The sequence below is a fragment of the Epinephelus fuscoguttatus genome, linkage group LG4 (genome assembly GCF_011397635.1).
Source record: "Epinephelus fuscoguttatus linkage group LG4, E.fuscoguttatus.final_Chr_v1".
Lineage (NCBI taxonomy): Eukaryota > Metazoa > Chordata > Actinopteri > Perciformes > Serranidae > Epinephelus > Epinephelus fuscoguttatus.
In genome coordinates this window covers 36,985,325-37,006,257 of record NC_064755.1, presented here as the reverse complement: position 1 = coordinate 37,006,257, position 20,933 = coordinate 36,985,325, and the positions used below count along the sequence as shown (strand labels likewise).

The 20,933-nt window shown below is 42.2% G+C and overlaps 1 protein-coding gene across 1 annotated transcript in view; it reads right to left on the bottom strand.

Annotated features, from left to right (window-relative positions):
• ppm1h (protein phosphatase, Mg2+/Mn2+ dependent, 1H) overlaps positions 1-20,933 on the bottom strand; it is a 62,834-nt gene that overhangs the window by 17,054 nt on the left and 24,847 nt on the right. The window contains exons 4-6 of the mRNA XM_049573023.1: positions 5,689-5,801; positions 5,467-5,551; positions 5,127-5,245 (exon numbers count right to left, since the gene is read on the bottom strand). Coding sequence (XP_049428980.1) covers positions 5,127-5,245; positions 5,467-5,551; positions 5,689-5,801 — 317 coding nt within the window. The remainder of the gene's footprint in view (positions 1-5,126; positions 5,246-5,466; positions 5,552-5,688; positions 5,802-20,933) is intronic.

The window sequence follows — 20,933 nt, the reverse complement described above, 5'->3', positions numbered from 1 at the left end:
CACTATTATATACATCTCCACACACACACACAAACACACACAGCCGTCGACAGGCTTTGAGGTGACATTGTGGCGCGCCTGTGTCAGCACCGGATGAGTCAGACAAATTGGCATAATTGACAGTCGGGTTCGAATAAACTTTTTGGCCAACCTTGATCGGCTTTCCGTTGATTGAGTGGTGCTTTCAGGAGCAAAGCAAGGCCAGAGTTAATGGCAGTGACCCAACGACTTTCCAAATGTGAGCTACAGGCATCAGTCAAATCGGTGTGAAGGCATAATGGAAAAAGAAGGGATGCAGCAGCAGAGGGAGAGAATATGTGTGACAGTGATGAAGGTGTGTGTTAGTCCCCCTCCTCTCACACTCATTGTCTATAAGATCAGGGGGAGAGCAGGCACTCTAGTGGGCGTGGGCACTAAAGAGAGACAGCTTGAGCGCCGTTCGGTGTCATTTATCATTGCCCTCCTATGTGGCCTGCACGCCGTCTCTACATCTTAGCAGCCTTTTTCTTTCTAGCCTTTTCCGCTCCTCCTTTATCTCAATGTCTATCTGTGCAGCTCACATTTCTCTCAGTCTTTGTGGCAATTTCCTCCTCATTTGTTATTTCTCCCCCTCTCTCTGTCCACTCCAGCCACCCACCCTCTTTCCTATCTTCCCTCATCCTGGCTGTCTGTACTGCTGTCATGTTCGGATCCCCTCGAACACGGCCGACCGCTCAACATCCATCAGTCCACGACGTCTCGCACACAAAACCGCCTGCCATCCTGGACGACAGTCTGTAACGCCAAAGCATCCAACTGGCCGAGGGAGGAGAGGGAGGTAATGAAAGCGAGGGAGGAAGACAGAGAGAGGTGGGCTGCAGGCCTGTATGCCTTCATTAGAACGTGGCCTTGATCATGGATGCCTTTGAGGGAATCGGATGCCAGCGTACACCCACACACACACGCAGCATGTGGGCACCCTGGCTGCACATACTGACAGGAGAGTGTACATGTACAGGCGGAAAGCTGCAGAGACATTAAAAAAAGATCCTCTGTACCTATAGAGCGTCTGAACTGCACCTATACAAGCTGACACAGTTATGTCACACCCACGCACATCAGAGCAATCAGCCACACCGGCTGACAGGGTACTAATTTAAGACCCAGACTTAGTCCGGGTGAAGCGAGCAGAACTGGGTTATGGGTAGAACCTGATTAAAAATACATCACAGGCCGCCTGCACTGCTGAGACAGTAAGCAGGCAGACGACAGGCTGAGAGTTCTGGGCCCAGTAAGCAACACAGCGGCTGACTGACCTACATCTGCTGAACCGAGCGGCGCCGCAAAACACAACTGCATGGAGGTGATGTCAGAAAACATTATGTTCATCTCTCCTCAGTCACCTGCACCTGCCAGTCATATACCTGTATGAATAATTGTGTATATACTGTATGTTTACGGCATGTTAAACAGGGGATAGACATTACTAAACACTTCAAGCATTAAGTACTTTGAAACTAACTTAATAAATAACCAGAGCAAAAAACACTGGCAGTACATTTGTAAGTACAGGTACTCAAGTACAATTTTGAGGTACTTGTTCCTTACTTGAGTATTTATATTCATTGCTATTTTTTATTTCCACTGGAGAGGGCCCACTTAAATGTCATATTATTCTATTAATATTATTGACTCAATGTGTAAGCAGCATTTTAAAGGAATACTTCACCCCTGAAATGACCGTTTCTTTATCAATTACTCGCTCCTGTGTTAAGTTGACTTAGTGAACAAAACAGTGAACCAAGAATGGATTAAATTCTTGAATTGAAATCATTGGGGACCTGCCTTAAACAACAGCAAAACTATACAAAGCATTTGTTTACAACCTCTCACACAACTCGGGCAGTGTAATCCAAGTCTCATTAATCCAGTCTTATGCTCAAAGCTCAAACAGTCAGCCCTTTCTGACAGCTGCTATTCTGCCGCTGCCTCAGTCTCTATTTTGTTTGTGTTATTTTGTGACTTTGGTGAATCCAAAACTAAGCCTTTAAAACACCAAAATCACACAATAATACAGACAAACGATTGAGCCAGTGGTAGATCATCAGCTCCCATGATCAGTGAGGTAAAATTATAGTTTTTTTGTCAATGGAGGCTTTGAAGAGAGGATAGATAAGTTTCACTTCTAATTCAGTTCCCCATTGAAAAGGGCTGACTGCTTGGGAAGTACTGAGCATATGACTGGATAAATAAGACTTTGATTATACCACATGATTTGTGTGAACGCTTGTCTATGTCTGTAATTCATCAAGAGAAAAATATCCATTTTTCAATTCTTCTTTCACCTGAGTTTTCTTCACAAATTCAATGTAACACAACTTTAAAGCCTGTGACTCCACACCTGTCAGGTAGAACTGAAGAAGCCTCTTGGATGAGAGGTGAAATGTCTTCAAGAAACTCAAGCAAATCCAGTTGCCTACGATACAGCACTTATGATTACCATGACCTGGACGACTGAGAATCTTTACTGACATGTTGCAAATTAGCCTTTTACCCTAATGTGGCCTTAGCTGCAGCGTTTGTGACTATTACTGCATTTCAATGGCACAGTACAGCACAGCTCTGCTCAACTCAATTTGCTCTTTTTTATTTTTCGTTAACAAAAGCTGTGGACAGTACCTGGTACTTTTTTTGGCAGCTCGCTTGGTCAAAGTTCCAAGCAACCTGAGCCAATTCTTGAAGGCGGAGTTAAAACACTGCAGACCACTAATTGGTCAGCTGGACATCCCGCACAAACCCGCCACTTTTAAATAGCCGCAACCAACATTTTTTTTATTCCCTCGACTCAGAGTTTAAAAAATGGCAGCCCACAAAACCTGGGCGTACACTATGTTGTACAACTGACGAAGTGGAGACATTCCTCTGGTTGGCTGTAGATCAAGGGTTCAGGAAGTGTCGTATTGAAAATAATATCACCACAGTTTCTGACGGTGTCACTATGACAACCAACAGAGAATCCCGCCTACACTGAGGGGCTACTATCCACAGTGGAAAACAAAACCAAGAAAAGGACCCGGTACAAATAGTGACTTTAGGGTTGAAGTCCTTCTAAAGAGAAAAAACACAGTGTCCACTTGGAGCGACACATGTAATCTTTCTCTCCCTTTAGTTTCTGTCTCTTCAATTCCCTGATCACCTCCTTTCCCTTTTCCCTCTGTATCTCAGTTCTTGTGCACTCTCTCTTTTCTTCCTCGTCACACCATCTCCCTCAGTCTCTTTGACCTTTTCTTTAACCTCACTCTCCACAGTAAGATAAAGAGCTGTCCTTGCTGTGCCCACAGATTCCTTCTCACCTTCCTCTCACACACAGAAGCAAAAATGTCAAGGCCATTTCCTGGCCTCCTTCTGACAGTGAAGCTTTGAATGGCTTCGCACTGCCGCACACTCAGTGGGATAGAAATCGCAATTATTGGCTATTTTCACAAGGGGTACATTATAGGAAATCACTCCGACGTAGATAATGTCACGGAGAAATGTTTCAGCAGGGCATAATTATGTGAGGCAAGGTAGCAGAAATTATTTTGACATAAATTTCTCTCGCAGGGCTCATAAATGAATCCGAACAGACACACAGGAAGTGCAAAGATGTAAAAAATTGAACAGTATTTTCAACAAATGTGTTTAGCCTTAAATAATCTAGCAGGAAGGCAGAGGAGAAACTTCCTGACACACTTACTGAAGAAGCAAAAGGGGAAGAAAAGACAGTGGTATCCTCACAGTTTGCATGCTCTGTTGCTTGAACATTAAAGGGATAGTTCTGATTTTTTGAAGTGTATGAGGTACTGAAATATAGTTATGTATCACGTCAGCACGCCGCCAGTTTGGAGAAGCAGGCAGGAGTACCAAAGCAGAAACTAAGCAATGTATCTTAGCTGTATGTTTGCACCTAGACAAATCAATAACACTTTAATTGTATGCTATGGAGGGAATCGCCTTGTTGTTTACAAATACTTCTGGGTAGAAAACCAGCAGAGTTTAGCTACATATATATATATATATATATATATATATACACAGACACATATATATATATGTATATAATTTTTCACGTCACTATATCACCGTTTAGACTAATCTGATGTTTGTAAAGTCTATAAACACAATGATTGAACAAACGGAACTATTTGTGTGCACGATTTGTAATTAATATCATGGTTATCATAGATTTGCTGGGCTAACCGTTAGCTGTTAGCTGTTAGTGGTGTCTGTAATAACTCAGTAACTCAATAAACGGTCCGTGAAAAAAACATTTTTTCCAGCGGATATCTTAGTTACAACATGATTGATCTAGCAAAGCAGTTTTGTGTTGCTAGGTGTGGTATTTATTCAGTTTTGGGAAATCACGATGTCTAGAAAGCATCAGTGGCTGCAGCTGACAGGGACAGCCTAACAGCAGCAGCAAAGCTAACATCAGGACGTCATCTAAAAGCCCCCTTGTCGGATATGACATGAAGCTACTCCACTTAGCTCAATCATGTTGTAACTAAGACATCCGCTGGAAAAAATATTTTTAAAATGTATAATTTTTTAAACATTAAAAAATTATACCAATATTATCATAAACAAGACGATATAGCACACCCCTTATATGCTATATTTAGAATATTTTCACAGATTCAGCTTGCGGCCATGTCTGTCTATGCTCTAAACAAAGCCAACGGACTGCTTTGACAAAAACGGTAATTTTACCTCTCTGAACAGGGAAGCTGCCTTGATTGGTTAGTTTGTTGGTGTTACTTTGCGACTTTGGTGAATCCAAACTAACCCTTTAAGTCACCACACAATAACAAAGTCAGACAATAACACAAAGTCTGTTGTAGACTAGCAGCTCCCATGTTCTGCAAAGTCAAATTACTGTTTGTCAAAGGAGTCTGGTGCCTCTGAGGAGAGTATAACAGCTTCTGTTCCCTGTTGGAAATGGCCGTCTGATTGCAACATAAGCTTGGGGCATGATGACCGGCATCTACTGTAAGTAATACACTGACTATGGACAAGTACCTCATAAGACCCCACTTCAAAAAATCCAAACCTCCCCTTTAGCTGCAATAATTAAATGAGTACAAAAATCAAAGAATCAGTCAACCCACCATCCCGACATGGTGAAGTCACGGTACAGCATCCTCTTCCCCACTTCCTTTCTCTGGACTCTCCTTGGGAATTCCAGATGTGTGAACTCATTCCCTAATAAGTGGGGCTGCATGTAGGCCTTTGATATGAAAAAAAAAACACAGAAAAAGAAGAAGATTGACATACCCAGGGGATAGGAAAAACAATTCCAGTCCAGTCTATTAAGCTGGCAAAGAGAGCAGGCAGTGTAAGGGAGACAGAGCTAAGCATAGCCGGTGTCTCAACGGGAGGGGAGGTCAGTTCTGCTAATATCTGACAGCTGTGCTCGCTAGAAAGGAGCTGAGAAAGAATTTTTCTTACCAGGAACTGCAGTCGCTGTCTCTCTGACTCCGGCGTGAACTCCGCTGACATGGGGATGACTTCCCCGGCCCGGATAATGATAGCTCTGAGGGAGAGGAGCAGACAAAACAAAACTCGCATTTATTTAAGCTGGGACACAGTTGCTTCTACGGGCTGGAGGGCACAAAAAGGAGATGCACATGCACGTGTCACTGCGAAGGTATATGAGTATGTGTATCTCACCTGCTGTCCCCAGCGTTGCCAACGTAGAGCTTCCCAAGCAGGTAGACAACCACAAGAGCAGTGCAGCCACCTGAGATGTTGTAGACTGCCTTCTCCTTCTCTATCTGCACATCCTAAATACAAACACACACACATACACACACACACACATTAATCCTCTGATGAGAGCACGCGATCCAAACCCATCCTATGCACATAATCATTTTTCTAATCATCACAGCCTTCAAAAACTTTTTCCTATCACGCAGCGCCACAAAGCATTTAAGCAAGGACCTGATACTGAGTTAAATATTGGTACCATGATACTATTATTAATTATAGCACCATAATGAATTCATTTATCAATAAGTCAAGAAGCAATAAAACGGAATGGAAACCAAAAGGATGGGAGAAAAAGTTGCAAGCAGCCGCTGGTTATTACACCAGTTAATTAGCGCAGATTAATTTGTTGCTAATTAAACCAAAAAATGATTTGAAAAAACCCATGATATCAGTTCATTAATTAGATGAATAATTAACCTGTCAGCAAATTAATCAAAACGCTAACATAAATTTGAACCGAGCGGCTCACACTTGGTTTAACCCCTTTATGCTCTGCGCGGCTGCTGTCGGCGCACTGCTAACAGCTCCTGAGGGGCCTTTAATGGCAAAACAGAGGCAGGAAGTTTTCCCGGGAAAATGGATGACCCCTCCGGCGCCTCCTTCACATCCCTCTGTCACTATCAACAGATTGAGTGGGATGAAGAATGTCGGCGAACACGTTTGCAGCGAGGCCATCCCTAACAAGTTTTCCCATGAGGGATGTTACCCCCAACTAAAGCATATCGCCTTCTGCTCCGCTGCCGACGACCTCCATCTGATTACGACTCTGTGAATGTGTGTGTTTCTCTACAGCGACTGTGTTTCTCTGACAGGAGACAGCAGTGGATTGTAGTGTAGTACTTACACCGTGAGCGTAAATAAGTGTGTGTTTGTGTCTGGCAGAAAAGATGGATGTGTGTGTGTGAGTCAGAGTGCAAGTGCGTGCACAGGGTTGTGTGTGTGTGTGCATGAGAAGCAATCATTTGTGTGACTGGATGTGTGTCAACACAGCTTGTGTGCACCTTTGTGTAGTCTGCACGAGACAGAATTAGCTTGTGTGTTTGGGTACAAGTGTGTGTTTCTGAATGCCTGCACTCCATCTTCCTTTGCACACACATTCTTGTACCTCTGTCTCTGTGAGGACTCTCGCTGGCATAACACATTCCTTGGCCCATTACCCTAACCTTGACCATCACAACAGAACCTAACTCCAACCCTGAACCTGACTCTAACCTAGACCTTATTCTAACCTGAACAGTAAAACCAAGTCTTACCCTATAAAGGGGTCTTTGAAGAAGTGAGGTCAATATCCTCACTTCCTAAAAATGTCCTCACTCTGTTGGGTTAAAAACATCCCAGTCCCCACTATGTAGCAAGTACAAGAACACACGTACACACACACACACACCACTGTTGCTGCTGTACACATTTCTCAAGCGTGAGAGAGCATGAAGGAGTTTCGAGGATGGATGTGTGTGTGTGTTGGGGAGGGGGGAACAAATGTGTCCTTCACCCTGAATGAATTATGAATCCATAGCGAGCCATACATATTTATCCTTGCTGTATCCAATACCTCTTGCTGCAGGCAAAGTCTTTAATAATGAAAATGTCTGCATAAACATCTACACCTTTCTCCTCTCTACTTCCGCCAGGAAGAATCTAACAACGGAGCTAAATAACCAGCAGGCAGAGAAAGACGGGGAGAAAACCATTTCTGCACTTCTTCAAATGAAATTCTTTATTGTTTCTGTGAAAGACGGGGAAAAAAATGCCACGCGACAGGACTGTGAAATCAGGAATTACCAGATTTCACATCAGTCCCACATCACATCATATGACCACATCAGCCACTATCATAAAAAATAACTGTCTGTCAATAATCACCCAGCAAGTAAAAAGAAAAATCTAATCTGCCATTCTGGGTACAAGTGAGGCGACGACAGAGGCAGAATTAATTATATTCCACTGAAATCCACTCACAAAGCCAGGCACAAGCTGAGAGTACTAACATACATAAAAGTACTGTGCAGTTCCAAGCAACAACCTGCAGGACTAATACGGACGCCAACAATCAAACAATCAATCAATCAATCAATCAATTTTATTTATAAAGCCCAATATCACAAATTATAATATGCCTCGGAGGGCTTTACAGCATATGACATCCCTCTGTCCTTAGGACCCTCGCAGCAGATAAGGAAAAACTCCCCAAAAAAACCCGACTGCAGTTCCTTGAATGGCCACTTGAGGCTGTCTCCAAAAGCGAGTGAATCCTCATCAAAACAGTTTTGATCTCTGTAGCTAATTTTCCCCTTCATGACAACTGTACGTGAGTGAATTTTTATATAACTCACCCTCACTTTGCGTTTTATTAGGGCTTAAAGTTAAATCTGAGGTTACAAGTCTTTAAGTCCCACATTAACAATGTATGAAAGCATCATTTTTCCACCTCAGAAACAAAGCCAAGGTACGACCATTTCTAAATGAAAAACATGCAGAGAAATTGATTCAGGCCTTTATTTCAAGCCCCCTCGACTACTCTAACACACTTTTAACTGGCCTCCCAAAAAACACCACTGAGAGACTTCAGCTCATTCAAAACTCTGCAGCTCGGCTATTAACCAGAGCCAAGAGGAGAGAGCACATCAGGCCAGTCTTAGCTGCTCTGCACTGACTTCCTGGTACATTAAGAATTGATTTTAAGCTCCTCCTCCTTGTATACAAAGCCCTAAATAGGCTGGGACTGAGCTACATTGCTAACTCCCTTGTTAACTGTCTGCCTACAAGAACAGTGCGATCAGTTGCTGCTGGTTTATTGGAGGTTCCCAGCAACAGCCGGGGATGCAGCCTCTGTCAATTACACCCAAAGCTATGGAACCCACTACCTATAGATATCAGGGAAGCTAGCTAAAAGAAAGCTAAAAACATATCTGTTCACTTTAGCATTTAACTATTATTGTTAAAGTTCTTCTCTTGCTCCTCCACAGCACCAGTCTCTCACCCAAATATGGTCACTTCTGGCTCTAAAACACCAAGATGGCGACAGCCAAAATGCCGAACTCGAGGCTTAAGAACAGAAGTCCACAAACCAACGGATGACATCATGGTAACCATGTCCATTACTTTTACAGTCAGTTCAAATACACACATCTCACCCTACCAAATTACAATAACTATCATCTTAATACAGATTATTAGTTTCACTAATAAAATACAGAAGCATTTCTGAACACCACTTCACATCTTAACATCTAAAGTGCAACACACTCTGCCGCCAGCACAGCGCCGTGGCCAACAAGTGCCGCCCCCCAACACACATTGGCAGCGGCGCACAGCGGCACCATCGACATTAAAGTGTATTTCCCACCCCAGCCTGCTAGGTGGGTGTACCTACACTAGTTGCCAACAGTTGCCAACTCCAACAGTTGCCAACTGCTAGTAACGGAAGAAGAAGAGGAAAAACTTTGTGGCAACAACAACTTGGATTTCACAGGTGAGTTTCTTATCAAAATCGTCTTAGTAAAATTTTGAAAAACTTAAGCATCCAGATACCCCTTTGAAAGCTGCAAATGAAACCCACAACTGACTAGCTTAAAACTTTTAGCTAACTTTTTTTTTTTTTTTTTTAGCCTTTTAGCTAACTTTTTTAGCCTCAAATGTTATATAATTCCGGGTATTTCTCCACCTCAGTGATTCATTTTTCCTCATCCATTACTATACCAATTGCTACTGTCCAAAAACAACCACAAACAACAACAGAAATGGTAGGCAGCGCCAAATATCTTCTCTCCTAGCAACCGGAGTTGATACTACGGCAGCAAAGACGTACATAAAAGGCTTTTCTTGCAGCGCTGGCCGCGCTGGAAATAGAGCAGAGGGTGGCTGAAGCAGAGTGGCGTGTCGGCCGGTGCCGGTGTGGGTTTGTTCATAGAATATAGTGGAGGCGGGCGTTTTGACGCACGGCGTATGGCGGCGGTGTGTGTTGCACTTAATACGAGGGGTCTTTAACATTTTTCTTTCCAATCGACCCCTTGGCTGAAAGATTGATGGAGCACGGACCCCTTACATGTGTAAAATTGAGTTACATATTAAACTGGGCCTACAGTAATGTGTCTAGTACTGGTGCATATAATACTAAACTATTAAAATAATAGTTAGTGACAGATTTATAAATCTGTACATCATATTTTAATGTTAAACATACATTTGGAGGGCACATTTATTTATGGTTGTTAGCTAGCTCACATGGTTACAGGAGGATTCACGAGTAACAGTTATGCTCTCATCAGTGTTGTTTACTGTTAACTGAATGGGTTGTTTATTTATGAATAGGACAATTTATCTTTGCTAATGATAATTTGGAATCAGGTTAATGTGTATTTAAATATTTTGCATATTGTCATTATGTCACACATTTAAATTTTTGAAAATCACTTTCAGATACTTTCTAAAAACCACTAAGAGATTTGTTTGACCAATTAAACAACAGGTGTTTCTACAAAATGGACATAACAAGGTGCGCTCAGAGTAGATGTAAAATGCTTCATAAGTTGAGAATGAGCTGTTCATTCAGCATACTGTAGGTCATGAGGGTGACCACCTTCACAACAATGTTCAAACCAGCTTACTTGCCAAAGGAGAAGAAAAGGTTCGACTGTCTTGGCAAAAGCTGCTGTTGAGTCACTGTACTACCTATGAACTGCAGGTCAGGCAAAAACTCACTTCTCCGTGCTGTTTGTAGTGTTCTCAGTTAGTGAGTTTACAGAATCAATGAGAGCCAGGGATATAGCAAAACAAAACAGACAACAGAGAACAGAAATGGCAGAAAAGGAAGTTAGAAAAGGTGTAAAACTGATGATGGACAGTGAGATCAACTGAATAAATCATTTTAACTGATTAGCAGTCACATATCAGCAGTTTCTGAGGGCAACAAGGACCTTTGGGCAAATGCTTCAGCTAATGCTCCTTTAATAAAAAGCATTAATAACCCACTGCTAACACACACAGTCACACACCTTGCCATTGCAGCTGTCAATATTCGTGCATTAATGGTATTAACTATAAATAGTGTTCTGAGATAGACTGGCAACCGGTTCGGATTGTAACCCACCTCTCACTGAATGACAGCTGGGATAGAAAATATTAATAAATATAGATAATGGATGGATGTTTAAACTACTCTTCACAATTCATACCATGGGAAAACAGCACACACAGATGATGAATTTAGTATTAAATTGCTAAAACATTATATTGATTTACCTTCATTTCTTCAAGGTTAATGCTTTACATCAACATACCTCATGCTAACAGTGACTGTAACTTAAAGGAATAGTTCAACATTTTGGGAACTACTCTTAGCATTCTGTCTGGGCCAGAGAAGATCAACACCACTGTTGGGTCACAGCTTCAGGTGATTAGCTTAGCTTAGCATAACTAGAAGTAGTCAGAAGCATTTTCATGATATTGCAATAAAAAAATGCCTTGAAAACTGTATGTTTTGTTTGGACAGCAGAGGATGCATTCATACTAGTCAAGAAGACAGAGTCCCATCATGCTTTGTGCACAAGCCAAGCACTGATAACTGGTATCTTCACAAAGACTAAGACCCAATCAGGAAATACCAAATGACTTAACTAAACATGGCAACAAATTACAAAATGACCAATGGGAACTTGAGACTGCGAATGGGCCATGTTCTTCAAGAGCTGATGTCTGGCGGCATTTCAGATTTTTCTGTTTCAAGAAATTACAATTATGAAAAGGAAACTGCCAAACGCAAAACAATTTGCAAAGACGATGGTCATCTACCATACGAGAAATACACCAAACGTGAGAAGCCAATCACAAAATCACAACAACAACAGTCTACTGTAAGGAAAAAGCTTCAGTCAGGCCAAAGGGCTCTAACAGAAGCATTTGGAGCCCAACTTCCATATAACAGTCAGAGATAAACAAAATAACAACGTGTTTCAGTGAATACGTAGCCAGAGATTTAAAGCTGATTCCTGTGGTCCACAACAACTGACTTTGGAGGTTAGTAAACATGCTGGAACCCAAGTTTACCTTTTTATTAAGTATTAAGGACACATTTTGCTTTGTTTTTTAAAATCGTGATAAATGTCAAATCGACATGTCATTGTTGTATTATCATACCATGAGTTTTTGATATTGTTAGATCACTTCTTAGTAGTGTTCAAAAGTATACCCACAACACTTCTGGAAGTCACTAATTAAAGGAATAGTGCAACATTTCAAGTGAATATTTGCTTTCTTGACAGGAGTTAGATGGGAGGTAATTGTATATGTACATGTACATATACATGTATAATTTAATCATTAAATTAATATCATAAACATGTGGGCGACTCGTCGACTAATGGCCCTTAATGACGACTATTAATTCTTAGAAGGGGGCAGCCCTAGTTTATGCAAAGTCTTGGGACCCAATGGCTATCCATGATAATAAGCATTCAGGGGGAATGGTCAATATTCAGAAGATTCGGTGTAGCCAACGGATATCCAGGCCAAGACTTTTTCCATGCACTGGTCCTTTAAGCTAATATCTATAAACTGATATCTACATATGCAATTCCCCTTTAAGAAACCGAGAGGACACAGAGGGTAGAGAGTGCAGATTCAGAGCTGGATAAAGAGCCTGAGAGGCATGTGAGGGGAGAGACAGGAGGCAGAGTGAGACATAGATGTTTGCTGCTGATGCAGATACTGTTTTAAAAAAGCTAATATAAAGCTAAATCATGGTCAGATGATAGCTGATGGATCTGGACATTGCATTTTAGCCAATGGGTTCTGCCTCTCCACATGGACTGTTCAAACATGACTGGTCAATACTATACGGACACACGACAAACGGAAACCAGGACGCTTCTGATACCAAGCTCTAGTTCTGCTGCCTCCAGATTCTGCATACATATGCAGGAATCTGTTGCCAGAGATTAGTTGTTACACTTCAATTTTGAACAGATTATACAAACAAGGTATGTTGTGGTTAATTCTGAGCTTTATCGGCCAGTCAGACTATCTGTTTTCCTGTTTCCAGTCTTTGTGGTTATCTAAGCTAGCCGGCTGCTGAATTAAAAAAAAAAAGCAAAAAAGCAAATTTCCCAAAACATTGAACTGATGCTAAAAACTCATATGGTGCTAAGATGTCAAGCGATAGTCGGCATAAGTGTAGCCCAACCTCTCACACACACACACACACACACACACACACACACACACACACACGCACGCACAGTACCAAGTAGAGAGGATCCAAATAAATGTTTTATACTAAAGAGGATCATATGAGGCTGGTGATCTCATCTCCTCTCCTTCTGTAACGGGCCCACCGACAGTTTGGCTTATAAGCCTTTGTCTCCGAGCTACGCATTATTTCTGATGTTTACACATCCCCGAGTGTTTATCAGGCTTCAGCAGCCGCTCCACACACACCGGCCGCTTCCACAGGAATGCAGTGAGTCGTGTCAGAGGAGAATTAAAGGCGGATCCTGCTGATAAGATACAGAGACTCTGTGAACTCTGAGACAAAGATTTAGAGTGATACCAAACCTTTCCAAGATTCTCTGACACTTCCCATTTTCTTAAAGAATGAGCTTCATTAAAAAAATAAGACGGGGGGCTTTAAGGGGTGAGATTCTGCCAAAATCGACTTTTGGGTAGTTACTCAGCAAAAGCAGAAGTGACAGTTTTTTATTCTTGCGGAAATGTCTACAATGTGAGCCATGTTGCATCTAATTTTACAGAAATGATTACTGAAATTAAAATAAATGACAGCTGCGGAGGAAAATAAGCACTGCAACTAGAGCCCATAGGTGAGGGAAAATGCTGTAACCACCTGGAAAAAACAATTAGTGAAGCAATGAGCAATGAACAGAAAATACACTGTATATGGCTCTCTGAACACTGTCATTAGAAAGTTTTGTAGCTGCAAGGTCTGAGGGCCGCCGTGACATTAACTGCAATGTTTGAAAATGGTGGATTTCAGCACAATTCCCCTTTAAGAAACCGAGAGGACACAGAGGGTAGAGAGTGCAGATTCAGAGCTGGATAAAGAGCCTGAGAGGCATGTGAGGGGAGAGACAGGAGGCAGAGTGAGACATAGATGTTTGCTGCTCGGAGTCGTGGGCAGATCATTTCTGACCAGGAAGAGATGAATAGAGACGAACAGAGGAAGCAAAGACACTACTGCATTGCAAAGTCAGAGTATGTACTGACTTCACAGTGTAAAAGCAGATCATAATGTCGATATCCTATAAATCTATATCCTAAATTCTGCTAGAAAACCAGATTTCTGCGGATTGCTGTCACGCTATTTGAACACATTTCATCATGACATAACAAGAATGTGCAACTGAACACAATCCTCATGAAACACCTCATCTTTCACCATAAATACACAACAGACCTTTCAATTCATTAACTGGTCCTTATAGAATCATTAATTACACCTACACATGCCATAAGTGCCTCACTACACTGTTCCCTTTCTATGGCCATGGTAAGAATAGGTAATTGCACACTACCATCTAGTGGTGTAGAGGTGGAAACACCAGGCTACACTGAGTAATTGTATTTTCTAATTAGATTGAACTGCACTGATCTAAGATCCAAGATGTAATTTAACCTCCCCGAGTGATCTCACACGTTCAAAAGAACTTGTGCAGTGCAGAGGTGGGTCGAGCATCACTAGGAGACTATTCAGAGTGATGGTTACGACCTGTTTCCAGCACCAGGGGGCTGAGTTTACAGCTGCAGGACAACAATATGTGGTCTGTGGTCAATCACAAAAATAGCAATATAAATAGATGTTATTCATTATTTTTAGTGATATACTTTACATTTTTATTTTTCTACTTTTCTTAGGAGCCTTTGTATTTGTCATATTGCTTCAATTTCTATATTTGTATTCATGAATACACTATGTATTGTATATGTTCTCAGCTCAAACTCAAACTTATTTATAAAGCGCATTTAAAAACAACTCACGTCGACCAAAGTGCTGTACAAAAGGAATAAAATTCACATACATGAGTAGCAACATAACTGTCAAGTACACAGCTCATACATTTAGAAACATAACACACACAAGCACGCATCGGGGGACTCAAACGCTAATGAATAAAAGTAGGTTTTGAGCCAGGACTTAAAAGAGTCAGTGGAGGAGGTAGATCTGATTGGGAGGGGGATGCTGTTCCACAGTTTGGGGGCAGACACAGCAAAGGCACAATTACCCCTGAGCTTAAGTCTGGAGCGTGGGACAGCCAGGAGCCCCAGGTCAGCTGACCTGAGGGAACTGGGTGTAGAATAGGGGGTTAGAGGGTCTGCGATGTAGGATGGGGCATTAAGGGCTTTGTACACAAACAGGAGAACCTTAAAGTCAATTCTGAACTTTACAGGCAGCCAGTGGAGCGAGGCCAAAACAGGTGTGATATGATCTCTCTTCCAGGTACCTGTGAGGAGCCTGGCGGCAGCGTTCTGATCCAGTTGGAGGCAGGATAGAGAGGACTGACTGGTCTAGTCTGGAGTTGGAAAAAGCTGGATTTTACTACTGCATTTATTTGTTGGTCAAACAGAGTCAAATATCACGCCAAGATTTTTGACATGGGGTTAAACATAGTTATCTCTCTTATTTTGTAAATTATCTCCTCATATGTCATGTCTGGTTTTACTTCCTGTCTTTGTGTGTTTTCACGCCTGTTTTGTCACACCTGTCTCTTTAAGCGGCGTTCATAAGGTCGGAGGTTCTGAGGACCCGACCATTAACTCGGGGGGGAAGTGCTTTGAACATGTGGTCAGAGCGGAATTTTTCCCTTGGAACGTCGTGCTGAAGTGTAGCAACCCGAGGACCCCGAGTTGACGTGGCATGACGTTACAGCAATGGCGGCCCCCTTCGCGACCAGCGAGTCAAATAAAATGCATCTCAAAGACGTCTTTAAGCAAATTCTCCACCGCAACACGTAATTTGAACATTCTGTGTATAATTATACGCAAAAGTTGCCAACACTATACATTAGTAAAATGTCTTTGACCTCTTCATTGAGCCAAAAAGGCTAACAACATCAGCCCAGCTCCACTGGACTACAGCAAAGATAGCCTTGTACAGCTGTGTTTGTTTACATCCAAGGTCTGATGTGAGGCAATGATTGCACTTTTTTTCAGAAGTAGGGGCTTTTTTGGGCTTTTCACATCAGATACTCAGAAACTTCCTAGCCCTCTGAACGCAGCTTTATGGTGCGTTTGTTTTGTACTCGGAGGTCGGAAATTCCCAGTTCCCAGTCGGAAGTTTAAAGGATAACTTCGGTATTTTTCAACCTGGGCCCTATTTCCCCATGTGTATGTGTGCGTATGATTCATAGGTACAACTCGTTTTAAAATTGGTAAATGCGTCCCGTATAAGTTTGCGCATTAAAAGTGCTTTTTTTCGCCACTGACCGGTTCAGATTGCCAGTGCTATCTCTGTAAATTGCATACTAAGCGTTTCCCTGACCCTTCACCTCCTCCCGGCTGTGTGTGATGTCATCTCACGAGAGCTTTGCTTGTTGCCGGAAGAAAACAGAGGAGTCATGCAGAGCGCCGCTCAGAGTGGCGCTGGTTGTCCCGGAGTACAGTTGAGAGTTTTACTGCATCGGTATCATGGCTGCATATTTACCTGATTTCGAGAATGAAGATGAGCCCTTTTATTACGATGGCTGCCCGTACTTATTTGAGCTTGATTTTACGGACGAGGAGCTCCTACAAATTGAAGAGCAGACGAGGATAGAGAGAGAGGGCCAACGAGCAGACGAGGGTGAAGCAGTGGCTGCACGAACGGGAATCTCTGAGGACTGGTGGTGCTCCTGTGGTTGCTGTGACTCCATGCCCACAGAGGAAGAATGTCTGTGTTGCAACGAGTGGGGCCTGCTGCCCAATATTCATGGTCTCGATGTGTCCTGGGATGATACAGAAACTACCAAACGCTGTGTAACTACGTTAGAGGATTTCCCCCCTCTGATCAACAGGGCAGTGCTGGATACCTTTTTTCATGTGCCCAAAATAAATTGGAGGAGGCGGCCAAAACCACAGGGACCAAATGGTCAACTATCCATCAAGTAAGTATAACTAATATGTCTTTATGCATGTCATACTGATACCTAGAATTGTCTCAGAGACACACATTTACTGTTGCATACTTTGCCCTCGTATATATCATACCCTGTTTTCTTCCGGCAACAAGCAAAGCTCTCGCGAGATGACGTCACACACAGCCGGGAGGAGGCGAAGGGTCAGGGAAACGCTTAGTATGCTATCTACAGAGATAGCACTTTTAATGCGCAAACTTATACGGGACGCATTTGCCCTCATATCTACCTCGCGGCTGTCAGCTGCATCCGCCTCCTTCAATACTGAACTAATTTTAAAACGAGTTGCACCTATGAATCATACGCACACATACACATGGGGAAATAGGGCCCAGGTTGAAAAATACCGAAGTTATCCTTTAAACTTGAACGCACCCTGAGATCGGATTTCCAACTCGGAAACTCGGAGCAACCGCATCAACCCCCGACTTACGAATTCAAGATGGCTGCTGGTCACATACATAGTGAGTACTCTGCTAAAGTACTGTTTATAGCAATTTTATCTTAATTGTTTTACATTAGGTCAGCCTCATCTGCAGCTTTCATCAGTTGGAATGTATGATGGTTTTGAAGCTGTCTATAATCCAAAAGTGCAAGGGCAATAAAGGCTTTCTTGCGGGCGTCCATGTTTTTCTCCAACTTGTCCCCGTCATCGACTAGAATGCAAAAACTGTTGTCAACTCGGAGGTGACGCCATTCTCACTTCCGACCTCCAAGTACAAAACGAACGCAGCATAAGCCCTTCCCTGTTTCCAGAGTCTTTGCCTCACATCTGTCCTGTATTAGTCTTGTTTGCTCCTCCCTAGTGTTCCCCACCACACCCCTGTTATATGCCAGTCCCCATTTCCCTCCTTAGGCCTGTGTCTACCTACTCCAGCTGTGTCTCGTTCTTGTGATTAGTTTTCTGTATATATATACCTGTGTGTTTCCCTTTGTCAGTTTGTCCTGTGCTCATCTCTGTGTTCTTGGTGTTATTCCCTGCGCTGTTTTCTGTCTTTTTAGTTCCTTGTTTTATCCTGCTTGGTTTTCAGTTTAGTTCTGGTCCTGCTTTCATTTGGACTTTCTGTTACCTGCTTGATCTGGATGTTTTTTAATCAGCTGTATTAAAGCTTGCTTGCATTTCCTGAACTGACTTATGACAGACCTCATATTTGTCTTTTTTCCTGTGTGTTCTCTTCTGTTCCCATCCTTATTGAATGCAAAAAATGTTCATAAATAAAAAGTATAAAAGAAAAACACTGTATTTATATGAGCTGTAAGCACAAAAAGGGTGGAGCAGTATATTTATGCACAAACTCATGATTTATTGAGGTCTATGATTATGGGATCAACTTGATTGTGTGTAATTGTTTCACTCTGGTCTTGTTTTTAATCGTTTAAGGGATGGTTTTCTTCTTGTATGCTGTTCTTAATTCAAGTTATTCATTTAAATGTGCTGACAGGCATTATGTTGTCATGGCAAACAATGAATTACTAATTACTACTACTATTTAAACCGCTTTGATTTCAAAACAAGAAGAGTGACTTTTAATCTCTCTGTGTAACCAAACATAAGATGACTCTTTCACAACCCAGCAGAGGACAAACAACAGAGACTGCTGATCGAAAAAAAAAAACCCTGATGTTGAAACTGAGGCCAGTGACCTTTGATCTCTTCCCCCTTAAAGCCTGTCAGGCAGGCCCGCACTGTTTTGATTGGCTTTGGTCTCGATCTCTTGGCCTCTGGATGAGTTAAATCTCCAGCATCCACTTACAGCGCTGCCAGATGGCTTGTGTGTGTGACCTGCAGCAGTTAGAAGAGAAAAGTACATCACTTCTCCTGGCTCTGAGGCTGCTGACTGTCTGACTGACTGACTGACTGACTGACTGACCGACCAACACCATGTGTTCGAGAGGAACAGTCATATATTATGAATTGGAAAAGGACATGCACAGGGCAGAGCAGGGTGTGGCTTCTGGGGGTCCCTGAATCTATGCTATTCCCTAAAGAAATCTAATATAACTGAGTAAATGTTGTTCTGTTGACCTAATATTCAATTCAGAGTATTGAAGACAACATTCACCTAGCGATGCTGGGGATCCTTGATTTGCAATTAAAGCAGCCCAGGTTATTATGCCATGGATTTCAATACAGCAGATTTGTCAGCAACTCTGTGAACTTTACTCCAGCATCATGAAACAAAAACAGGTTTCAAGATTAGTAATGCTTTTTACACTGAATTCCTGTGTTATATAAAATAGTAACATCAGACAGTGTTTGGCTCTTTTTAGGGGGCAGGAGGGAAAATGAGTCATCCTCAACATTTGCTGTATTATTGCTTCAGGAAATATATGTGTGTATGTTCAGTATGTTGGCTTTACTGAGTGATTTTTTACAACTATCATGTTTTCCCCAAACGATGTTCAGATTTTTAGGCATTCTTTTAACTCAAAGGGCTTGAAAAGTGGTGAAAATGTGTGAATAGGACCCCCTCCAAGTTTGGGCTGAGTCTTGAATATATTGACAATGTCTGGCTCTATGTGTCTATGTTATTATTATGGTTTTGGTATTTTAATTCATTCATTCATTCATATTCCGTAACCACTTATCCTGTCGGGGGTCACTGGGAGGGCTGGAGCCTATCCCAGCTGACACTGGGCGAGAGGCAGGGTACACCCTGGACAGGTCACCAGACTATCACAGGGCTGACACATAGAGACAGACAACCATTCACACTCACATTCACACCTACGGACAATTTAGAGTCACTAATTAACCTGCATGTCTTTGGACTGTGGGAGGAAGCTGGAGTACCTGGAGGACACCCACGCTGACACGGGGAGAACATGCAAACTCCACACAGAAGGGCCCCTCCACCCAGGGTTGAAACCAGGAACCCTCTTACTGTGAAACGACAATGCACCACCACTAAAACTCTATTATCGGCTTGATAGCCGTATAAACAAGTAAAGAAAGGAGCAGAGAGCTCTTTGCTGCTACCTTGTAAGCCTACAAGGGACGGTTAATACTCAAAATATAGATTTTGTTGTAGTGTCATTATGGGACTTAAGAGTTTAGATATGCAATAAATCAACCATGTTAGTGCTATACAGTATATGCTGCAGAGTCACATGCGCATGCTTATCTTTGTACACCAAGAGCATGAAACTGTGAGGCCGATGTGCATTTTGCTTGACCGCCTAATTACAGCGAATCAATACGAATTGACTTAGCCAACAATTAGAGGCTAATGGATGTTAAGTAACCATGCCGATTCTTCCGTAAGTGCACAGATACAGATAAATGTGGTGTAAACAAAGAGTCATTTGGAATTTCTGTATACAATGTGTAGCAACAGTCTTTACCATTGTGCAGTTTCTACCTAGTTCTGTCATGATGTGGGTGTAAAGTAAATGGCAAATGCGTACAAAAAAAATCTTAGATTAACACCTACGATATTTTGATTGTAGGCCTGCATTTTGCAAACATTACTGTGTCTTTCCAGACATACACATAAATGATGATTTAGAATGATTGGAATTTTAAGTAAAAGCAAAAGAAGCCTACTTTTTAATTAAAAAAATAAATCTACATACCTGGATGATGTCATTCTTTATAAACCCTTATAAAGTTTTCAAACAATGATGATGTAGACAAGGTGCGCACGCATTCTGGCAACGGAAGTATGGTGGACCACAACAGCTTGTCAAGCTATGGAAGGGCACTAATCACCAAAGATCGCAAATCTACTTCAACAGATTGACTTTGGCAAGTGGTAACAGACCTCCAGATCTGTGCGGTATTCATGACTGGGTAGAAGACATTAGTTAGTGGCCCAATATTCAGTGTCCCAATAAAAACACCTGTGGAACCTAGGGCACCACGAAGAAACTACAAGCACATAAGTCACTAGATGCTTATGCCAGGACACAGACTCAGAGTTTTGTGTGTTGAAATCAGAGATCCTTCCTAGTCAAGAGACCCTTTTACACTGCCAGATTTTCCACGAATGTTGGGCCATTTTGCCTGCAAGCTGCGGGCGT